The sequence below is a fragment of the Mobula birostris genome, chromosome 1 (assembly GCF_030028105.1).
Source record: "Mobula birostris isolate sMobBir1 chromosome 1, sMobBir1.hap1, whole genome shotgun sequence".
NCBI lineage: Eukaryota > Metazoa > Chordata > Chondrichthyes > Myliobatiformes > Myliobatidae > Mobula > Mobula birostris.
In genome coordinates this window covers 38,428,906-38,444,834 of record NC_092370.1, presented here as the reverse complement: position 1 = coordinate 38,444,834, position 15,929 = coordinate 38,428,906, and the positions used below count along the sequence as shown (strand labels likewise).

The window sequence follows — 15,929 nt, the reverse complement described above, 5'->3', positions numbered from 1 at the left end:
GTCGACGCCACACCTCTTTAACCCACTTCAAGCAACCTGCTTCATCTAACCAGCAGCGTTTTTTAAGACCTAAACAACAACACCCCGCGGGAATTTTCTGAGCAATCTTTGTTTTTTGTCTCAACACAAGATCACGTCTGTTCATAAATCGGGTGCACCAACTTTGCGTGGCTTTGAAATTTTCGCTGACCTCTTGGTGTTTTTCGTCCCATTTCAACGCTTGAACTTGAATCATTTCTCTGAAACGATGTATCTAGACGATCGCTGGTGATTCACCCACTCTAAAACTTTTCCTTCCAGTTCTGGCCACATGTATGTTTTCCTGCAGCTTGCACATTTCATCTTCACATTTCACATTTCTCTGCCTTTCTCCACTCTCTCACTTGTTTCTCGTTTACACTAAACTTCTTAACAGCTGCAGAATTATTCGTTCCTTTAGCAAAATCAACAACCTTCAGCTTGAAGCCAGCATCATATCGCATTCGTTTTAATCTTTTGTATCGTGGTGGTTGCAAACTCAATACTGAGTACATGTACTGATCCTGCCACCCAGTGTTATATTTTAATGAGATTACGATGGGCGCTAAATGGTTTCATGGGGGTTACATTCCAGAGGATTCTTTACCATTGGAGACCTAATCCAAAATTTCCCTCCCTGAGTTATTTATTGGCTTATAACGCTCTACAATGTGTAGGCCTGTTTTCTTAGCAGGTACTGGTTCACAAAATTTCCAGGTTCCGGATCCGGCAAAGCTGAGTACCAGCATGTGAGATCTTGTGATCTTTTCTGGTTAAATCAAAAACCTCTACAAAAGGGGTCGGCTTATACAAAGGTAACATGAAAAAGGCACTTCTTTAACCTTGAAAATAGGGGGTGGGCTTGTACTCTGGGTCGGCTTATACTCCGGAATATACGGTATATTTTATAGTTCCTTTACTGAAAATGTTGTTGGAATGAAAGCTGTCAATGCCTCTGTTTGAATTCTATCTTACTTACCATCCATCATATCTGTTTTTCATTTGTGTTTTGTCTGCCAGTTTTATTTAATGTTAATGTTTGGGGAAAAAAATGCTTACTTATTGTCATTATTTATATCCAAAGATAGAAAATACATTTAATTGTAATATGTTTTATAAGAGCATTTTTAACTTTTACAGCTATGTGTAATATTTATTTGGATACTAACTAATTCCTTTTAAAACTATAACTAATACTATAAGGAAAATATCGATCCTTCGGATGAATCCAGATTTCAGGCTGCACGTCACTTAAGATCTGGTCAACAACCACATGAATCTGTTTCTTATAAGAATGATTCACGTACAATGGAGGCCTATGAAAAGTTATTGAATAAAAAGCGTCAGGAAGAGGATAGATATCGCAGTTCTGATGATCCTGAGGTTGGTCATCGAAGGTAATAATATTGATAAAGCATGTGTAGACTAAATTAATAATGAGATGTATTGATTATTGAACACATTTTGGTAATTTTGATGTATGGTTTTGTTGAAAATACTTCATTTAAAATCATCTTTAAAAGGGCTTGTATGAATGGTTTATTTAAAATAACAAATTTTAGATTTATATCTGTTCAAATAGAATCATTAGCTTTGAAAGTCATTTCCTTTCCATCAAGCCAGATTTCATTTGTGGTATTTCCATTGGTTTCAAGGAATGAACACTTTGATAGGCTGTTCTGCTTTTTGATGTTTGCTCATTAGATTAAATCAGACATTTTAGAATCTTGAATGAAGAAAGATTTTAAGCCAGCTTTTACTTTCAGTTATAACTGTCATCCTGCCATAGTCACCTGGTTAAACAATTTCTAGTTATATTAAAAATAAATAGTTACTTTCTGTAACAAGAAAACTTTGGGGCAATTCAAAATCACTTCACTTGGTCTTGATCATTTGCCTATTTTTTGGGATTTATTTTGATGGGGTAGAATTAATCATTTCTATTAAAGATTTCCAACATGTTTGAATTGGATTTAATCGGGTTTCTGCTTTTTAAAGGGCAGTTTGCAAACTGGCTGCCATCAAACGTTCAAATTTCTTATCTGTGATTAGTTGGTGAAGTAGGAAAACCTGGCAAACTGGGCAGCACCTGTGGAGATGGAAATGTTAACAATCCTGCTGTGGAATTGTTTAAGAGGTAGGGGAAGGCATAGTGGAGAAAAGAATGAGAAGGAAGATGCAACTGAGTGGAAAGTAGAGAATGAATTACTCTGTTACAATCTTTCCTTATTGATGCTTTCTCACCTTTACCCTTTTTCATTGCAAACTGAATATTTTTGTAATTTTATTCATGAGGAGTCAAGACCAAATGGTAAGAGGATAGGTAATGAATGAATCCAGGCCTCAATGATGATTCATTTGCCATTTTAAATCTTGCCCCCTTTCTTTTTCAATTATCATAGCCCAGGTTTTGTAGCATATTGTTTACTATTTTTTATACTTGTGTTGCCCTCAACATTTGTTGGCTTTCACAGTTATAGGAAATTGAGTAAGGTTATTAATTTTACAAGGGGATCTGTAACCTATGCAAACAAAACAACAGTTAAATCGCTTTAACTGATCAGGTTAAAGAATAATTGCTGTAATATTCAGTTCTAATTAGGAAGTGTAATTTTGAATATCAAAATCGGATTAAATATCACTGACATACAGTACTGTGCAAAAATCTTTTTTTTAATTTTATTTTTATTTGGATAAGGAATTCACAAATATCATGTACTTTTTTCACACATATAACCTTTTCCATTTTTTTATACGTATAAAACTACAATTACTTATACATTCTTAAGTACCCATTGAGATGATATAAAAGGAAAATAAACATTTAAATAGATAATTATGTACTCTGGTAAATCTAACCTATTAGGCTAAGTAATGGAATTAGTTGTTAAGAAAAATGGTAATAATAGTTTCCATATAACCCTTCTGGACCATTTCCACTGGTCCAAAATGTTGTATATAAGCCTATGTATCAACCATTGTAGGTGTTTATATCCTAATTTGTTCATGCTTGCTCCTGCCCGCAGACATAATTATCCAATCCCTATGTACTTATTTACTTAATTTTTTCATTTTTTTTATCCCTTTCCCAAATCTTTCCCTTTACTTGTGTTAATTCTCTATTTGTGCAAAAATCTTAGGCACCGTAGATTTCTTATAAATTTTCTTTTGGATTTTTTTTATCTTCTGCATTAGTGTGTGTCAGTAGAAAAGAGCAAATTTTAGATTTCAAAACTGTTACGTAACTGGCAACAATGAATATCAATCGAGACAGGTTATATAAAAATAACCAAACATTTATTAAACACCGATAAACGATAAGGGGAAAAAAAACAAACGAAAGCTTTAACCAGAAGTTAACAGATATGCAGCCGTTCACCAACTCACCACTCGGCTCTGGTTCTTAAAGCGTTAAATGTGAAAACAGTTCTTAAAGCGATACAGTCAGATATAGTTCTTAAAGCGATAACTTCGAACAGATTTAGAGAATTGAGAGAGACTTCTCTGGAGAAGGATTTCTTCACAGACACACCTTTACTGCTGGTTCTGTCCACAGGATTCACGATGCCGAAAATAAACAGTTTAAATCGACTGACCTTCCTTGAGAGAGAGAGAGCACACCTTTGCATGAACTTGTTGCTCCTTTGGCAAGAGTTATCTCGATGCAGGTTGCTACTCCAACAAAGACTCAATAAGGTCGATCCTTTATTTAATTGCCAAATGATGCCGACTTCTCTCGATCCTTCGATCCTGCACTTTGATGAATTCTTCATTCTCCCTTCGAATGTTGGAATTGAGTAAATCAACACATCCAGCAAAAATTTCTTGTCTAAATAATATGGTATTTTGCAACTGAACGCACAACTGTTTTAAAAATGAAACTGCGTCACAAAAACAAACACACAACAGAAATGGAGTTACAGCACGTTCTACCTGGAAATCTACAAACTCAAAAACCAACTGAGTCACCTGGGTCGACCCTTATATAGTCACGGGGCACATGTCATCACGTGAGTTCACGTCGGCAGGAAAATCACATCAGGTGACCTCTAAAAGACCATTACATCATTCTCACAAAAAAAAACAGATCTCCTTGAGCATGTAACACCTCCCTCCAAAAAAAAATTTTTGGTCTCTTGAAGAACAAAATTTTAACAATTTATACAAAAAAAATACAAATGTATAAAATTTACAAAATACACAATACATACAATCTTATCTTTCAGTCCTTTAGAAACTAATGTACAGTAGGAGTGTTACAAATGTTAAAATATCACTCCAAAAAAACAAATTTTCATTATACATTTAACATCTAGACAAGCAATCAGCAATCACATTATCTTTACCCTTAATATGAGTGATCAAAATATTGTACTCCTGTACTATTAAACTGTGTTATTAAATTAGAGTCTAATTTCCTTAACCCTTTTCCTTCACGGTCACAGTGGCATGACCAAATTCACTGTTAGCTAAGTTAATAGTTAAGTCAGCTTTTGAAAGTCTCTCAAATAATTTCTCCACCACCGTAATATGTGCTTTCCACGTATTATTCCCTGTAACCAAATCATCAATATAGGCATCTGTATCTTTTAATCCCTGAATCACGCCATTAATCATCCTCTGAAAAGTACTTGGTGCATTCTTCATCCCAAATGGAAGAACATTATATTCATATAATCCAGATGAGGTTACAAATGCTGAAATCTCTCTACCTCTATCCGTCAATGGAACACACCAATAACCTTTTAACAAATCAATTTTTGTAAGGAATTTGGCCTTTCTAACTTTATCCACACAATCATCTACTCTAGGGATTGGATATGCATCGGTCTTTGTCACAGCATTCACCTTTCTGTAATCCGTACAAAACTTAATACTATTATCTGGCTTAGGCACCATAACACACGGTGAACTCCAATTCGAATTAGAATGTCTAATAATATCATTCTCTAACATATACTTAATTTCTTGTTCAGCAAATTCACATTTTTCCCTGTTCATTTGATACGGATGTTGTTTCATGGGTTTTGCATCTCCAACATCTACATCATGTGTAGCTACGGTGGTTCTTCTAGGGATGTCTGGAAATAAATCCCTGTATTTAAAAATTAACTGTTTCATCTGCTCTCTCTGTTCTGGCTGTATGAGCTAATTTTTCATTAATATTTTCCAGAATTTTCAAATTTGGTAACCTGGCTGAAATAATGTTGGGTTTAAAATGAGTTTCGGATGAATCCTCCAGTAAGTTTTCATCAAAATCAGATTCATTATCGATCACAACAGTCATAGTAGCAACTTCTCTCTCATAATACGGTTTTATCATATTTATATGACACAGCTATGTTGTCTTTCTCCGATCTGGGGTTTTTACCACATAATCCACATCATTTACCTTAGATTTAATCTCATAAGGACCATGGAATTTGGCTTGCAATGGGTTCGTTTGCACTGGGAAGAGAGCCAACACCTTATCTCCAGGCTTAAATGACCTCATCCTAGCTTCCTTATCATACCATGTCTTCATCTTCTCTTGAGCTAACTTTAAATTTTCCTTGGCCAAGCTACAAGCTTTGTACAATCTGTCTTTAAATTTCAAAACATAATCTAGCAAACTAATGTGTACTTCCTTATTAATCCACTGTTCCTTCAACAAAGCCAAAGGTCCTCAAACTCTATGTCCAAACACAAGTTCAAAAGGACTAAAACCTAATGATTCCTGTACTGCCTCCCTTACTGCAAAAAGTAATAAATGTATACCTTCATCCCAGTCCTTTTCATTTTCCACATAATATGTCCTAATCATAGTTTTTAGTGCAGAATGAAATCTGTCCAAGGCTCCTTGTGATTCTAGATGATAGGCTGAGGAAATAATCTGCTTTGCTCCCAGTTTATAAACTATCTGCTGAAACAACCCAGACATAAAATTACTCTCTTGATCTGATTGTATTTCCTTAGGCAATCCAAAATAAGTAATGAATTTTATAAGAGCCTTTGTCACTGTTTTGGCTGTTATATTCCTAAGAGGTACTGCCTCTGGAAACCTAGACGCTGTGCACATAATAGTTAATAAATATTGATGTCCAGTTTTAGTTTTTGGCAGAGGACCTACACAGTCTACAATGATTTTTGAGAACGGCTCACCAAATACAGGAATTGGTTGTAGTGGGGCCACTGGAGTAACCTGATTAGGTTTACCAACAATTTGACACATATGACACGTTCTACAAAATGTCGCCACGTCTTGTCTTAAACTAGACCAATAAAAATGTTTAGAAACTTTGTTCATAGTTTTCTTTACCCCTAAATGACCACCCAAAGGAATACTATGAGCCATAGTCAAAATCTCATTTCGGTAAATTTTAGAACTATTGCCTGATGATTAGCTTCCCATTCCTCACTAGCAGGAACTGTAGGCGATCTCCACTTTCTCATTAATACCTCCTTTTCAAAATAATATCCAACTGGTACTTTTTCAATTTCACTATCTGGAAGAGCTTGTTCTTTTAATTTAACTATCTCAGGATCTCTACCCTGCTCTGCTATCATCTCCTTCCGAGATAAAGACAAATCTTCCTGATCAGACTTACCATCAAAATCCTGATCAGATAAGGTAGGCAAGAACGTTTCTGATACATCCTCAAAATTCGAATCTTGATTTGAACTGTCATGGGCAACAACCTCATCCTTTACATCAGTCTTTTTAGCCATAGCTCTTGTTACAACACAGGAAGAATCTGTGTTAGAATCCCTCTGTGGTTCCTCAGAATTTGAATTGATTGTCAAATGCACTTCAGGAAAAACTTGTCCACCTGCTAAATCATTCCCTAACAAAAGAGAAACATCTTTCACAGGTAAATTGGATTGTAGTCCTACTTTAACAAACCCTGTAACTAATCCTGACCTTAAATTTACTCTGTGTAAATGTACAGGCATAAGGACGCTCCCTACCCCTCTTATATAGTTTACCTCACCAATGTCAGACTCATCACTAAACCTTAGCACACCGTCTAATATTAGTGATTGCAAAGCTCCAGTATCTCTAAGTATCCTTATTGGTACCGCATTGGATCCTTCTTTCAAGAATACAAATCCTTCTGTTATAAAATGTTCATACCCCTTCGTAACTTGGTCAGACTCTGACACATCTTCATCAATATTTTCTAAACCCTGTGGCTTTACAGGTTTTTCAATATGCTGCACACAAGCGTCTGGGGCCACTTCTTTCTCTTTCCTTTTCAATCGGAAGCAATTAGCTACTACATGTCCAGGTTTCTTACAATAATTACAAAAATGCCAAACTCTCTTTCCTTCACATGTCTCCCTTCATCCTTACTTTTCTCACTAACTTCAGATTTAATTTCTGATTTACCTTGACTCTCTGTGCTAGTTTTCCTTTTAAAAAATTTTACCTGGAGAAAATTTATTCTTGTGAATTAAAACATACTCGTCAGCCAATTTAGCAATCTCCTGCAATGTAGTAGTGTCCCGTTCATTTAAGTATGTTCTCACTTCAACAGGAATGCTTCTTTTAAATTCCTCCTGCAAAATCAGCTCTTTTAATTTATTATACTCCCCATTCACATTTTTAGAGGAAACCCATCTCTCAAAACACACAGATTTCTCATAGGCAAATTTCACATAAGTTTTTTTCCACCGATTTCTTCAAACTTCTAAATCTTTCTCTATATGCTTCCGGAACCATCTCGTATGCCTTTAATATATTCTGCTGAACAATATCATAATCCAGTGCTTGCTCAGCATTTAAAGCTGTATAAACTTGTTGTGCCTTGCCTTTAATTACACTTTGTAACATCACTGGCCATTGGTCCTTCAGCCACTTTAAACTCAGAGCAACTGTTTCGAAATGTTGGAAATATGTGTCCACATCAGCTTCATTAAATGGAGAGCCAAAATGCCCTCACGACTAGCATTAAACTGTTTTGAAGAACCAGAAGACTGACTCCCGAACTTTAATTTCTGCATCTCTAGCTCGAATTTCCTCTGGTTTTTAGCTTCTCTTTCTGCAAACTCCCTTTTTTTAAGGGCTTCTCTTTCTTGGAATTCCCTTTTTTTAATAGCCTCCATAGCCTCGAATTCCTTCTGTTTATTTACAGCTTCTAACCGACTCTTTTCCAAATCAGCTTCTAATTGCTTTAACTTGTTCGAGATGTAACTGCATTTCCAGATTACTCATTGGAAACTTATCTAACGCCTCCTCATCAAAAAAATTCAAAGTAATATAATGTTCAGCAATTTTTCTTTGTATGAAAGCCTTGGTAGAATTTCTCGTAATTCCTTTAATATCCAACTTCCTAGCAATCTCCAATACGTCAGGTTTTCTGGCATTCTCTAAAAATCCCGAGTCAGGTGTCTTCAAAAACCCGTCAATATCCATTGTTGCCGAATACAACACACACACCAATAAAACCAAAAAAAAAAATCGGGTATTTCCCTTTTCCAAATCAAAATGGCAATTACCAGCACTTAAACTCAAAATCAGAACATTTCCTGGCCGAGCCCCCAAGTTTATGTTACGTAACCGGCAACAATGAATATCAATCGAGACAGGTTATATAAAAATAACCAAACATTTATTAAAAACACCGATAAATGGTAAGGGAAAAAAAAATCAAACAAAAGCTTTAACCGGAAGTCAACAGATATGCAGCCGTTCACCAACTCGCCACTCGCCTCTGGTTTTTAAAGCGTTAAATGTGAAAACAGTTCTTAAAGCGATAACTTCGAAAGTCCAACAGATTTACACGTTCAATTGGGAGAGACTTCTCTGGAGAAGGATTTCTTCACAGACGCACCTTTACTGCTGGTTCTGTCCACAGGATTCACGATGCTGAAAATAAACAGTTTAAATCGACTGACCTTAAATTCCTTGAGAGAGAGAGAGAGAGAGAGAGAGAGAGAGAGAGAGCGAGCACACCTTTGCATGAACTCGTTGCTCGTTTGGCAAGAGTTATCTCGATGCAGGTTGCTACTCCAATGAAGACTCAATAAGGTCGATCCTTTATTAAACTGCCAAATGATGCCGACTTCTCTCGATCCTCCGATCCTGCACGTTGATGAATTCTTCACTCTCCCTTCGAATGTTGGAATTGAGTAAATCAACACATCTAGCAAAAATTTCTAGTCCAAATAATATGGTATTTTGCAACAGGACGCACAACCGTTTTAAAAATGAAACTGCGTCACAAAAACAAACACGCAACAGAAATGGAGATACAGCACGTTCTACCTGGAAATCTACAAACTCAAAAACCAACTGAGTCACCTGGGTCGACCCTTATATAGTCACGGGGCACATGTCATCACGTGACCTCACATCGGTGGGAAAATCACATCAGGTGACCTCTAAAAGACCATTACATCATTCTCACAAAAAAAAAACAAATCTCCTTGAGCATGTAACAAAACATTTAACTTTTTGGAAAATGAAGGTTACGGAAAACTTTTTTGTATTGTGTTAAAGTAACATACTAAGTAGTAGACCACTTTTCAAATAAAAACTTTATTGTTTTATTGGTATATACCCCTGTGCATGATTAAACAAAAAAAAAACAAACAGGATGTTAGTGATCAATGACATAATAAGTTGAATGAACTAAACTGACGAGCTGAAACAGAAACGATGTAGATTAGGTTATGAGAACACTCAGTCTTTTTATTGACATTTAGAAATGTATACATGTATTAAGAAATGATACAATGTTTCTCCGGAGTGATATCACAGAAAACAGGACAAGCCAAAGACTAACACTGACAGAACCACATAATTATAACATATAGTTACAGCAGTGCAAAGCAATACCATAATTTGATGAAGAACAAACCATGGGCACAGTAAATAAAGTCTCAGAAGTCCCCGAGTCCCCGATAGCAGGCGGCAAACGGGAGAAACTCCCGGCCATAAACCTCCAGGCACTGTCAACTTGCCGATGCCTTGGAAGCAGCCGACCACAACCGACACTGAGTCCATCTGTCCGAAAACTTTGAGCTTCTGAACAGCCTCTCGGATACAGACTCCCGAGTGCCATCCTCTGCCGAGCACCTTTGTCCTCACCCCGGCCGCTGAAACACGCAAAGCCGAGGATTTCGGGACCTTTTGCTCTGGAGATTCTCGTTACCACACAGTAGCAGTGGCAGCGAAGTGGGCATTTTAGAATTTTTCCAGATGTTCCTCCGTGCTCTCACGTCTGTCTCCATCAAATCAGAATTGTGCATAGTCCCCTACTTGACAGGTTACAGACATCACCACTGAAGTGGCTGCACGCGCTGCCATCTTCTCCTCCATCAAACTGGAAGGAATCAAACTGGGTGAACGACAACCAAACTAAAAGGTGATGGTGTGGTAGATGTAAATCACCAATTCTTTCACCATGGCAAGGCGAGTATAGAAACAAGACACAAGGTGATCATCCTGCATCAGCAATGTCTTTCCCAAGCAGAAATTTTGCAGCAGGCAAGAGTTTTAAGATGTGCTGTCCATGCTCTTCTGAAGATGCACAAAGAAAGGGGCAAAGCTGAGGACCAGGAACACGGTGATCAGCCACAGAAACTGAGTGCAGCAGATGATAGGTACATCAGACATATCTAATCTAATTGGAAGAAATCCAATACTACTACCTGCTCTGAACTCACAGAAACTACTGGAACCCAAGTACACCCCTCTACAGTCCAGAGATGTCTTGTCAGTAGTGGTCTTCATGGAAGAGTTGTTTCCAAAAAGCCATTCCTCTGAAGTGGAAACAAAGCCTCAAGATTCACCTATACACAAAAACAGAAGGACTGGGGTGCTAAACAATGGCAGCAAATGCTCTAGACTGATGAGTCAAAATTTGAATTTTTTGGCTCAAATAGGAGGCAATTTGTTTGTAGAGGAACTGGAGAGCACCACATGAATGTCTGCAGCCAACAGTGAAACACAACGGAGGTTTCCTGCAGGCTTGGGATAGCATTTCTGCAAATGGATTTGGTGATCTGGTTAGAATAATGGAATCCTCAATGTAGAGAAGTATAAGCAGGTTCTCATCCGTCATGCAATACCATCAGGGAGGCATCTGATTGGACCCAATTTCATTCTACAGCAGGGCAGTGGTCCCAAATGCATGACCAGGGTCATGTTGAACTTATTTTCAGCGAAAAGAAAGACAAGATGTTCCACAACTGATGGTATTCCCTCCACAGAGCACTGATCTCAACATCTTTGAGGCATTATCTTTGTCCCCCTTCACCAGCCTTACCTTTGTCCCCCTTTGCCCACACCTCAGCGAGTTCCGCGTTTGCCATGATGCTGAACTCTTCTTCCGCCGGCTCCGTCTTCGAGTCTACTTCTTCGGCAAGGACTCTCCCATCCCCACCGATGACCCCTTCTCCCGTCTTCAACCCTCCTCCTCTTCATGGGCACCCTGCTCTGGTCTTCTGCCTGCTCTGGATCTCTTTATTGCAAACTGCTGATGGGACATCAACTGTCTCAACTTCACCACACCTCGTTCCCATTCCAACCTCTCCTTCCGAACACTGTGCTCTCCAATCCCTCCGCACTAATCCTAACCTTACTATAAAACCCGCTGATAAGGGGGGTTGCTGTTGTAGTCCAGCGTACTGACCTCTACCTTGCCGAGGCACATCGACAACTCATGGATACCTCCTCTTATTTACCCCTCGATCATGACTCCACTAAGGAGCACCAGGCCATTGTCTCCCACACTATCACCAACTTTATCAGCTCAGGGAATCTCCCATCCACTGCTACCAACCTTATAGTTCCTACACCCCACACTTCCTGTTTCTACCTCCTACCCAAGATCCACAAACCTGCCTGTCCAGGTAGACCCATTGTCTCAGATTGCTCCTGCCCTACCAAACTCATTTCTGCATACCTGGACACTGTTTTATGCCTCCTTGTTCAATCCCTTCCCACCTATGTTTGTGACACTTCTCACACTCTGAATTTTTTCAATGATTTTAAGTTCCCTGGCCCCCACTGCCTTACTTTCACCATGGATGTCCAGTCCCTGTATAACTCCATCCCCCACCAGGAAGGTCTCAAAGCTCTCTGCTTCATTTTGGATCCAGACCTAATCAGTTCCCCTCTACCACCACTGTGCTCCGTCTAGCGGAATTAGTCCTTACTCTTAATAATTTCTCCTTTGGCTCCTCCCACTCCTCCGAACTAAAGGTGTAGCCATGGGCACCTGTACGGGTCCCAGCTATGCCTGCCTTTTTGTTGGCTTTGTGGAACAATCCATGTTCCAAGCCTATACTGGTATCTGTCCCCCACTTTTCCTTCACTACATCGATGACTGCATTGGCGCTGCTTCCTGCACGCATGCTGAGCTCGTTGACTTCATTAACTTTGCCTCCAACTTTCCCCCTGCCCTCAAGTTTACCTGGTCCATTTCGGACACCGCCCTCTCCTTTCTTGATCTTTCTGTCTCTATCTCTGGAGACAGCTTATCTACTGATGTCTACTATAAGCCTACAGACTCTCACAGCTACCTGGACTATTCCTCTTCCCACCCTGTCTCTTGCAAAAATGCCATCCACTTCTTGCAATTCCAACGTCTCTGCCGCATCTGCTCTCAGGATGAGGCTTTTCATTCCAGGACGAAGGAGATATCCTCCTTTTTTAAAGAAAGGGGCTTCCCTTCCTCCACCATCAACTTTGCTCTCAAAAGTATCTCTCCAATTTCACACACATCTGCTCTCACCCCATCCTCCCGCTACCCTGCTAGGAATAGGGTTCCCCTTGTCCTCACCTATCACCCCACCAGCCTCCGGGTCCAACATATAATTCTCCGTAACTTCCACCACCTCCAACGGGATCCCACCACTAAGCACGTCTTTCCATCCCTTCCCTCACTTTCTCTCCCTTCCCTCACTTTCTCTTTCCGCAGGGATCACTCCCTACACGACTCTCTTGTCCATTCGTTTCCCCCCCCCATCCCTTCCCACCAATCTCCCTCCTGGCACTTATCCTTGTAAGCGGAACAAGTGCTACACATGCCCTTACACTTCCTCCCTCACCACCATTCAGGGCCCTAGACAGTCCTTCCAGGTGAGGCAACACTTCACCTGTGAGTTTGCTGGGGTGATATACTGTGTCCGGTGCTCCCGATGCGACCTTCTATGTATTGGTTAGACTCGACGCAGGCTGGGAGACCACTTCGCTGAACACCTCCGCTCTGTCCGCCAGAGAAAGCAGGATTTCCCAGTGGCCACACATTTTAATTCCACGTCCCATTCCCATTCTGATATGTCTATTCACTGCCACCTCTACTGTCAAGGTGAAGCCACGCTCAAGTTGGAGGAACAACACCTTATATTCCGTCTGGGTAGCCTCCAACCTGATGGCATGGACTTGACTTCTCTAACTTCCGTTAATGCCCCACCTCCCCTTCGCTTGTTCGTACGTACGTACTCCCCCCTCCCCCTCCCCCTTCCCTCCCTAAGCCTCCCGTCCCATGCCTTCTCCAGCCTCGTATCCCTTTTGCCAATCAACTGTCCAGCTCTTGGCTCCATCCCTCCTCCTCCTGTCTTCTCCTATCATTTTGGATCTCCCCCTCCCCCTCCCACTTTCAAATCTCTTACTAGCTCTTCTTTCAGTTAGTCCTGACGAAGGGTCTCGGCCCGAAATGTGGACTCTACCTCTTCCTATGGATGCTGTCTGGCCTGCTGCGTTCACCAGCATTTTTTGTGTGTGTTGCTTGATTTGATTTAGTTTTTTTTTTCTGGTTACTGCTGTTTATAGTATTTTGTTTGACATTTAAAAATTTTTAATTTCATTATTTTTGAAATCATCTTGGCTTTACAATTTTTTGTGGTCATGTGCTTAAGACTTTTGCACAGTACTTTGTGCTTAAGACTTTTGCACAGTACTTTGTCATGAAATTTGTTTTTTGGCAGCCGTACAGTGACTACATAAAAAGTTATTATAAGTTGCAATGCGAAACACATAAGAATACATAGTGGGGAAAAAGAGCTAAAAAGTGAGAGAGTGTTTATGGATTCATGAGCCTTTCCAAAATCTGATGGCAGAGGGAAAGAAGCTATTCATATAACATATGACAATACATTCTTAGACTCCTGTACCTCCTCTCTGATGGTAATTATGAGAAGAGGGCATGTTTTGGATGGTGAGTGTTCCTAATGATTGATGCTGCCACCTTGAGGCACTGCCTTTTTAAGATTTCCTCAATGGTGGGGAGGTTAGTGCCCATGATGAAGCTGGCTGAGTCTACAAACCTCTGCAGCTTTTTTTTTGATCCTGTCTACAACGGGACATGTCGTTCAGGGAGTTGGGCTATAAATATATTTTTTCTTTGCTTGCTATTTTGATTCATATGCTGTGTATGTTTTGTACCTTGGCTCCAGAGGAAAGTTGTATTCATGTATGTTTGAATGATAATTAAAATTGAATTTGATTTGATCTTTATTAATATGCTGATCATTTTTGCAGTTAAAGAAAATTTTAAACTATTTGAACTATAGATTATTTTTTTCCAGAAATGTGCAGACACAAACAGAAAGATCAGGGGATTATGAAAATAATTTTCCGGATTCAAGCAAGTACTTTCAGAGATTGAAAAATGAATACAGGTGAATAATGCTTTAAATATATTAATATAATTTTGAGATTCTTGCTTCCCTTTATGCTGCATAATCCTTATTTTTATTCTGTCTCCCACCTCCCAACTAAGTTGATCAAACACTTTCCGTGTACTCTGATTTTACTTCTAGTTCACTAGTGTCAACTACAAATTTCTTTGTACCCTTTTGAGAGTCTGTGGGATTTCTGCTATACTGTTTATAAAATTCTGTCCTTTTAATTTTGACTTGTATTTCACTTCCATTGTTCAATTAGCTCTTGCTGCATACATCTGGATGTCCTATGATGCTTATAAAGTCATATTTTCCAGTGGCGTAGTACTAAAAAGCAAGGAGGTTGCATCAAAATTGAATAGAACACTGGTTTGTTTGCGGAGTGGTGTGGAGAGTTTTGGTCTTAATGTTACAAAAGGAATATACAGACAAAGAGTAGTTTTTACCAAGTAGATTCCAAAACTAACCCAATTACTGAAATGACTAATTTTCGTAGCTCTCCAAAAATAGAGTATTGAATTTTAAGAGGGTCAAGAAATTAGATCTACAAAAGTTCCACAAGATGGCATGGCGGAGGCAGCTTTTGGACAGATGGTAAACACAAAATAATCTGCAGGTGCTGGGGTCAAAGCAACACTCACAACACGCTGGAGGAACTCAGCAGGTCGGGCAGCATTTGTGGAAAAGATCGGTCGACGTTCAGGCCGGAACCCTTTGTCAGGACTGTAGAGGGAAGGGGCAGAGGCCCTACAAAGAAGGTGGGAGGAGGGTGGGAAGGAGAAGGCTGGTAGGTTTCAGGTGAAAAACCAGTGAGGGGAAAGATAAAAGGGTGGGGGAGGGGGGAGGCAGGGAGGTGATAGGCAGGAAAGGTGAAGAAAGGATAGGGTAGTAGAAGGAGGCGGAACCATGAGGGAGGTGATAGGCAACTGGGGGAGGGGGCAGAGTGACATAGGGATAGGGGAAGGGAGGGGGAGGGAATTACCAGAAGTTGGAGAATTCTGTGTTCATACCAAGGGGCTGGAGACTACCTAGATGGTATATGAGGTGTTGCTCCTCCAACCTGAGTTTAGCCTCATCATGGCAGTAGAGGAGGCCATGTATGGACATATCTGAAGGCAAGTGGAGAGCAGAGTTGAGGTGGGTGGCTACTGGGAGATCCTGTCTGTTTTGGCGGACTCAGCAGAGGTGCTCGATGAAGCGGTCCCTCAATCTGCGTCGGGTTTCACCGATGTAGAGGAGGCTGCACCGGGAGCACCGGATGCAATAGATGACCCCAACAGGCTCACAAGTGAAGTGTT

General features: G+C 39.8%; 1 protein-coding gene across 13 annotated transcripts in view; it reads left to right on the top strand.

Moving 5' to 3' along the window:
• LOC140195593 (centrosome and spindle pole-associated protein 1) overlaps positions 1–15,929 on the top strand; it is a 181,605-nt gene that overhangs the window by 38,813 nt on the left and 126,863 nt on the right. For all 13 annotated transcript variants that reach the window (XR_011885525.1, XR_011885527.1, XR_011885528.1 and 10 more), the window contains 2 exons: positions 1,222–1,415; positions 14,536–14,628. Coding sequence is in view for 9 of the 13 variants with exons in the window: in XM_072254286.1 (XP_072110387.1) it covers positions 1,222–1,415; positions 14,536–14,628 (287 nt within the window). In the remaining 4 variants the exon portion in view is untranslated. The remainder of the gene's footprint in view (positions 1–1,221; positions 1,416–14,535; positions 14,629–15,929) is intronic.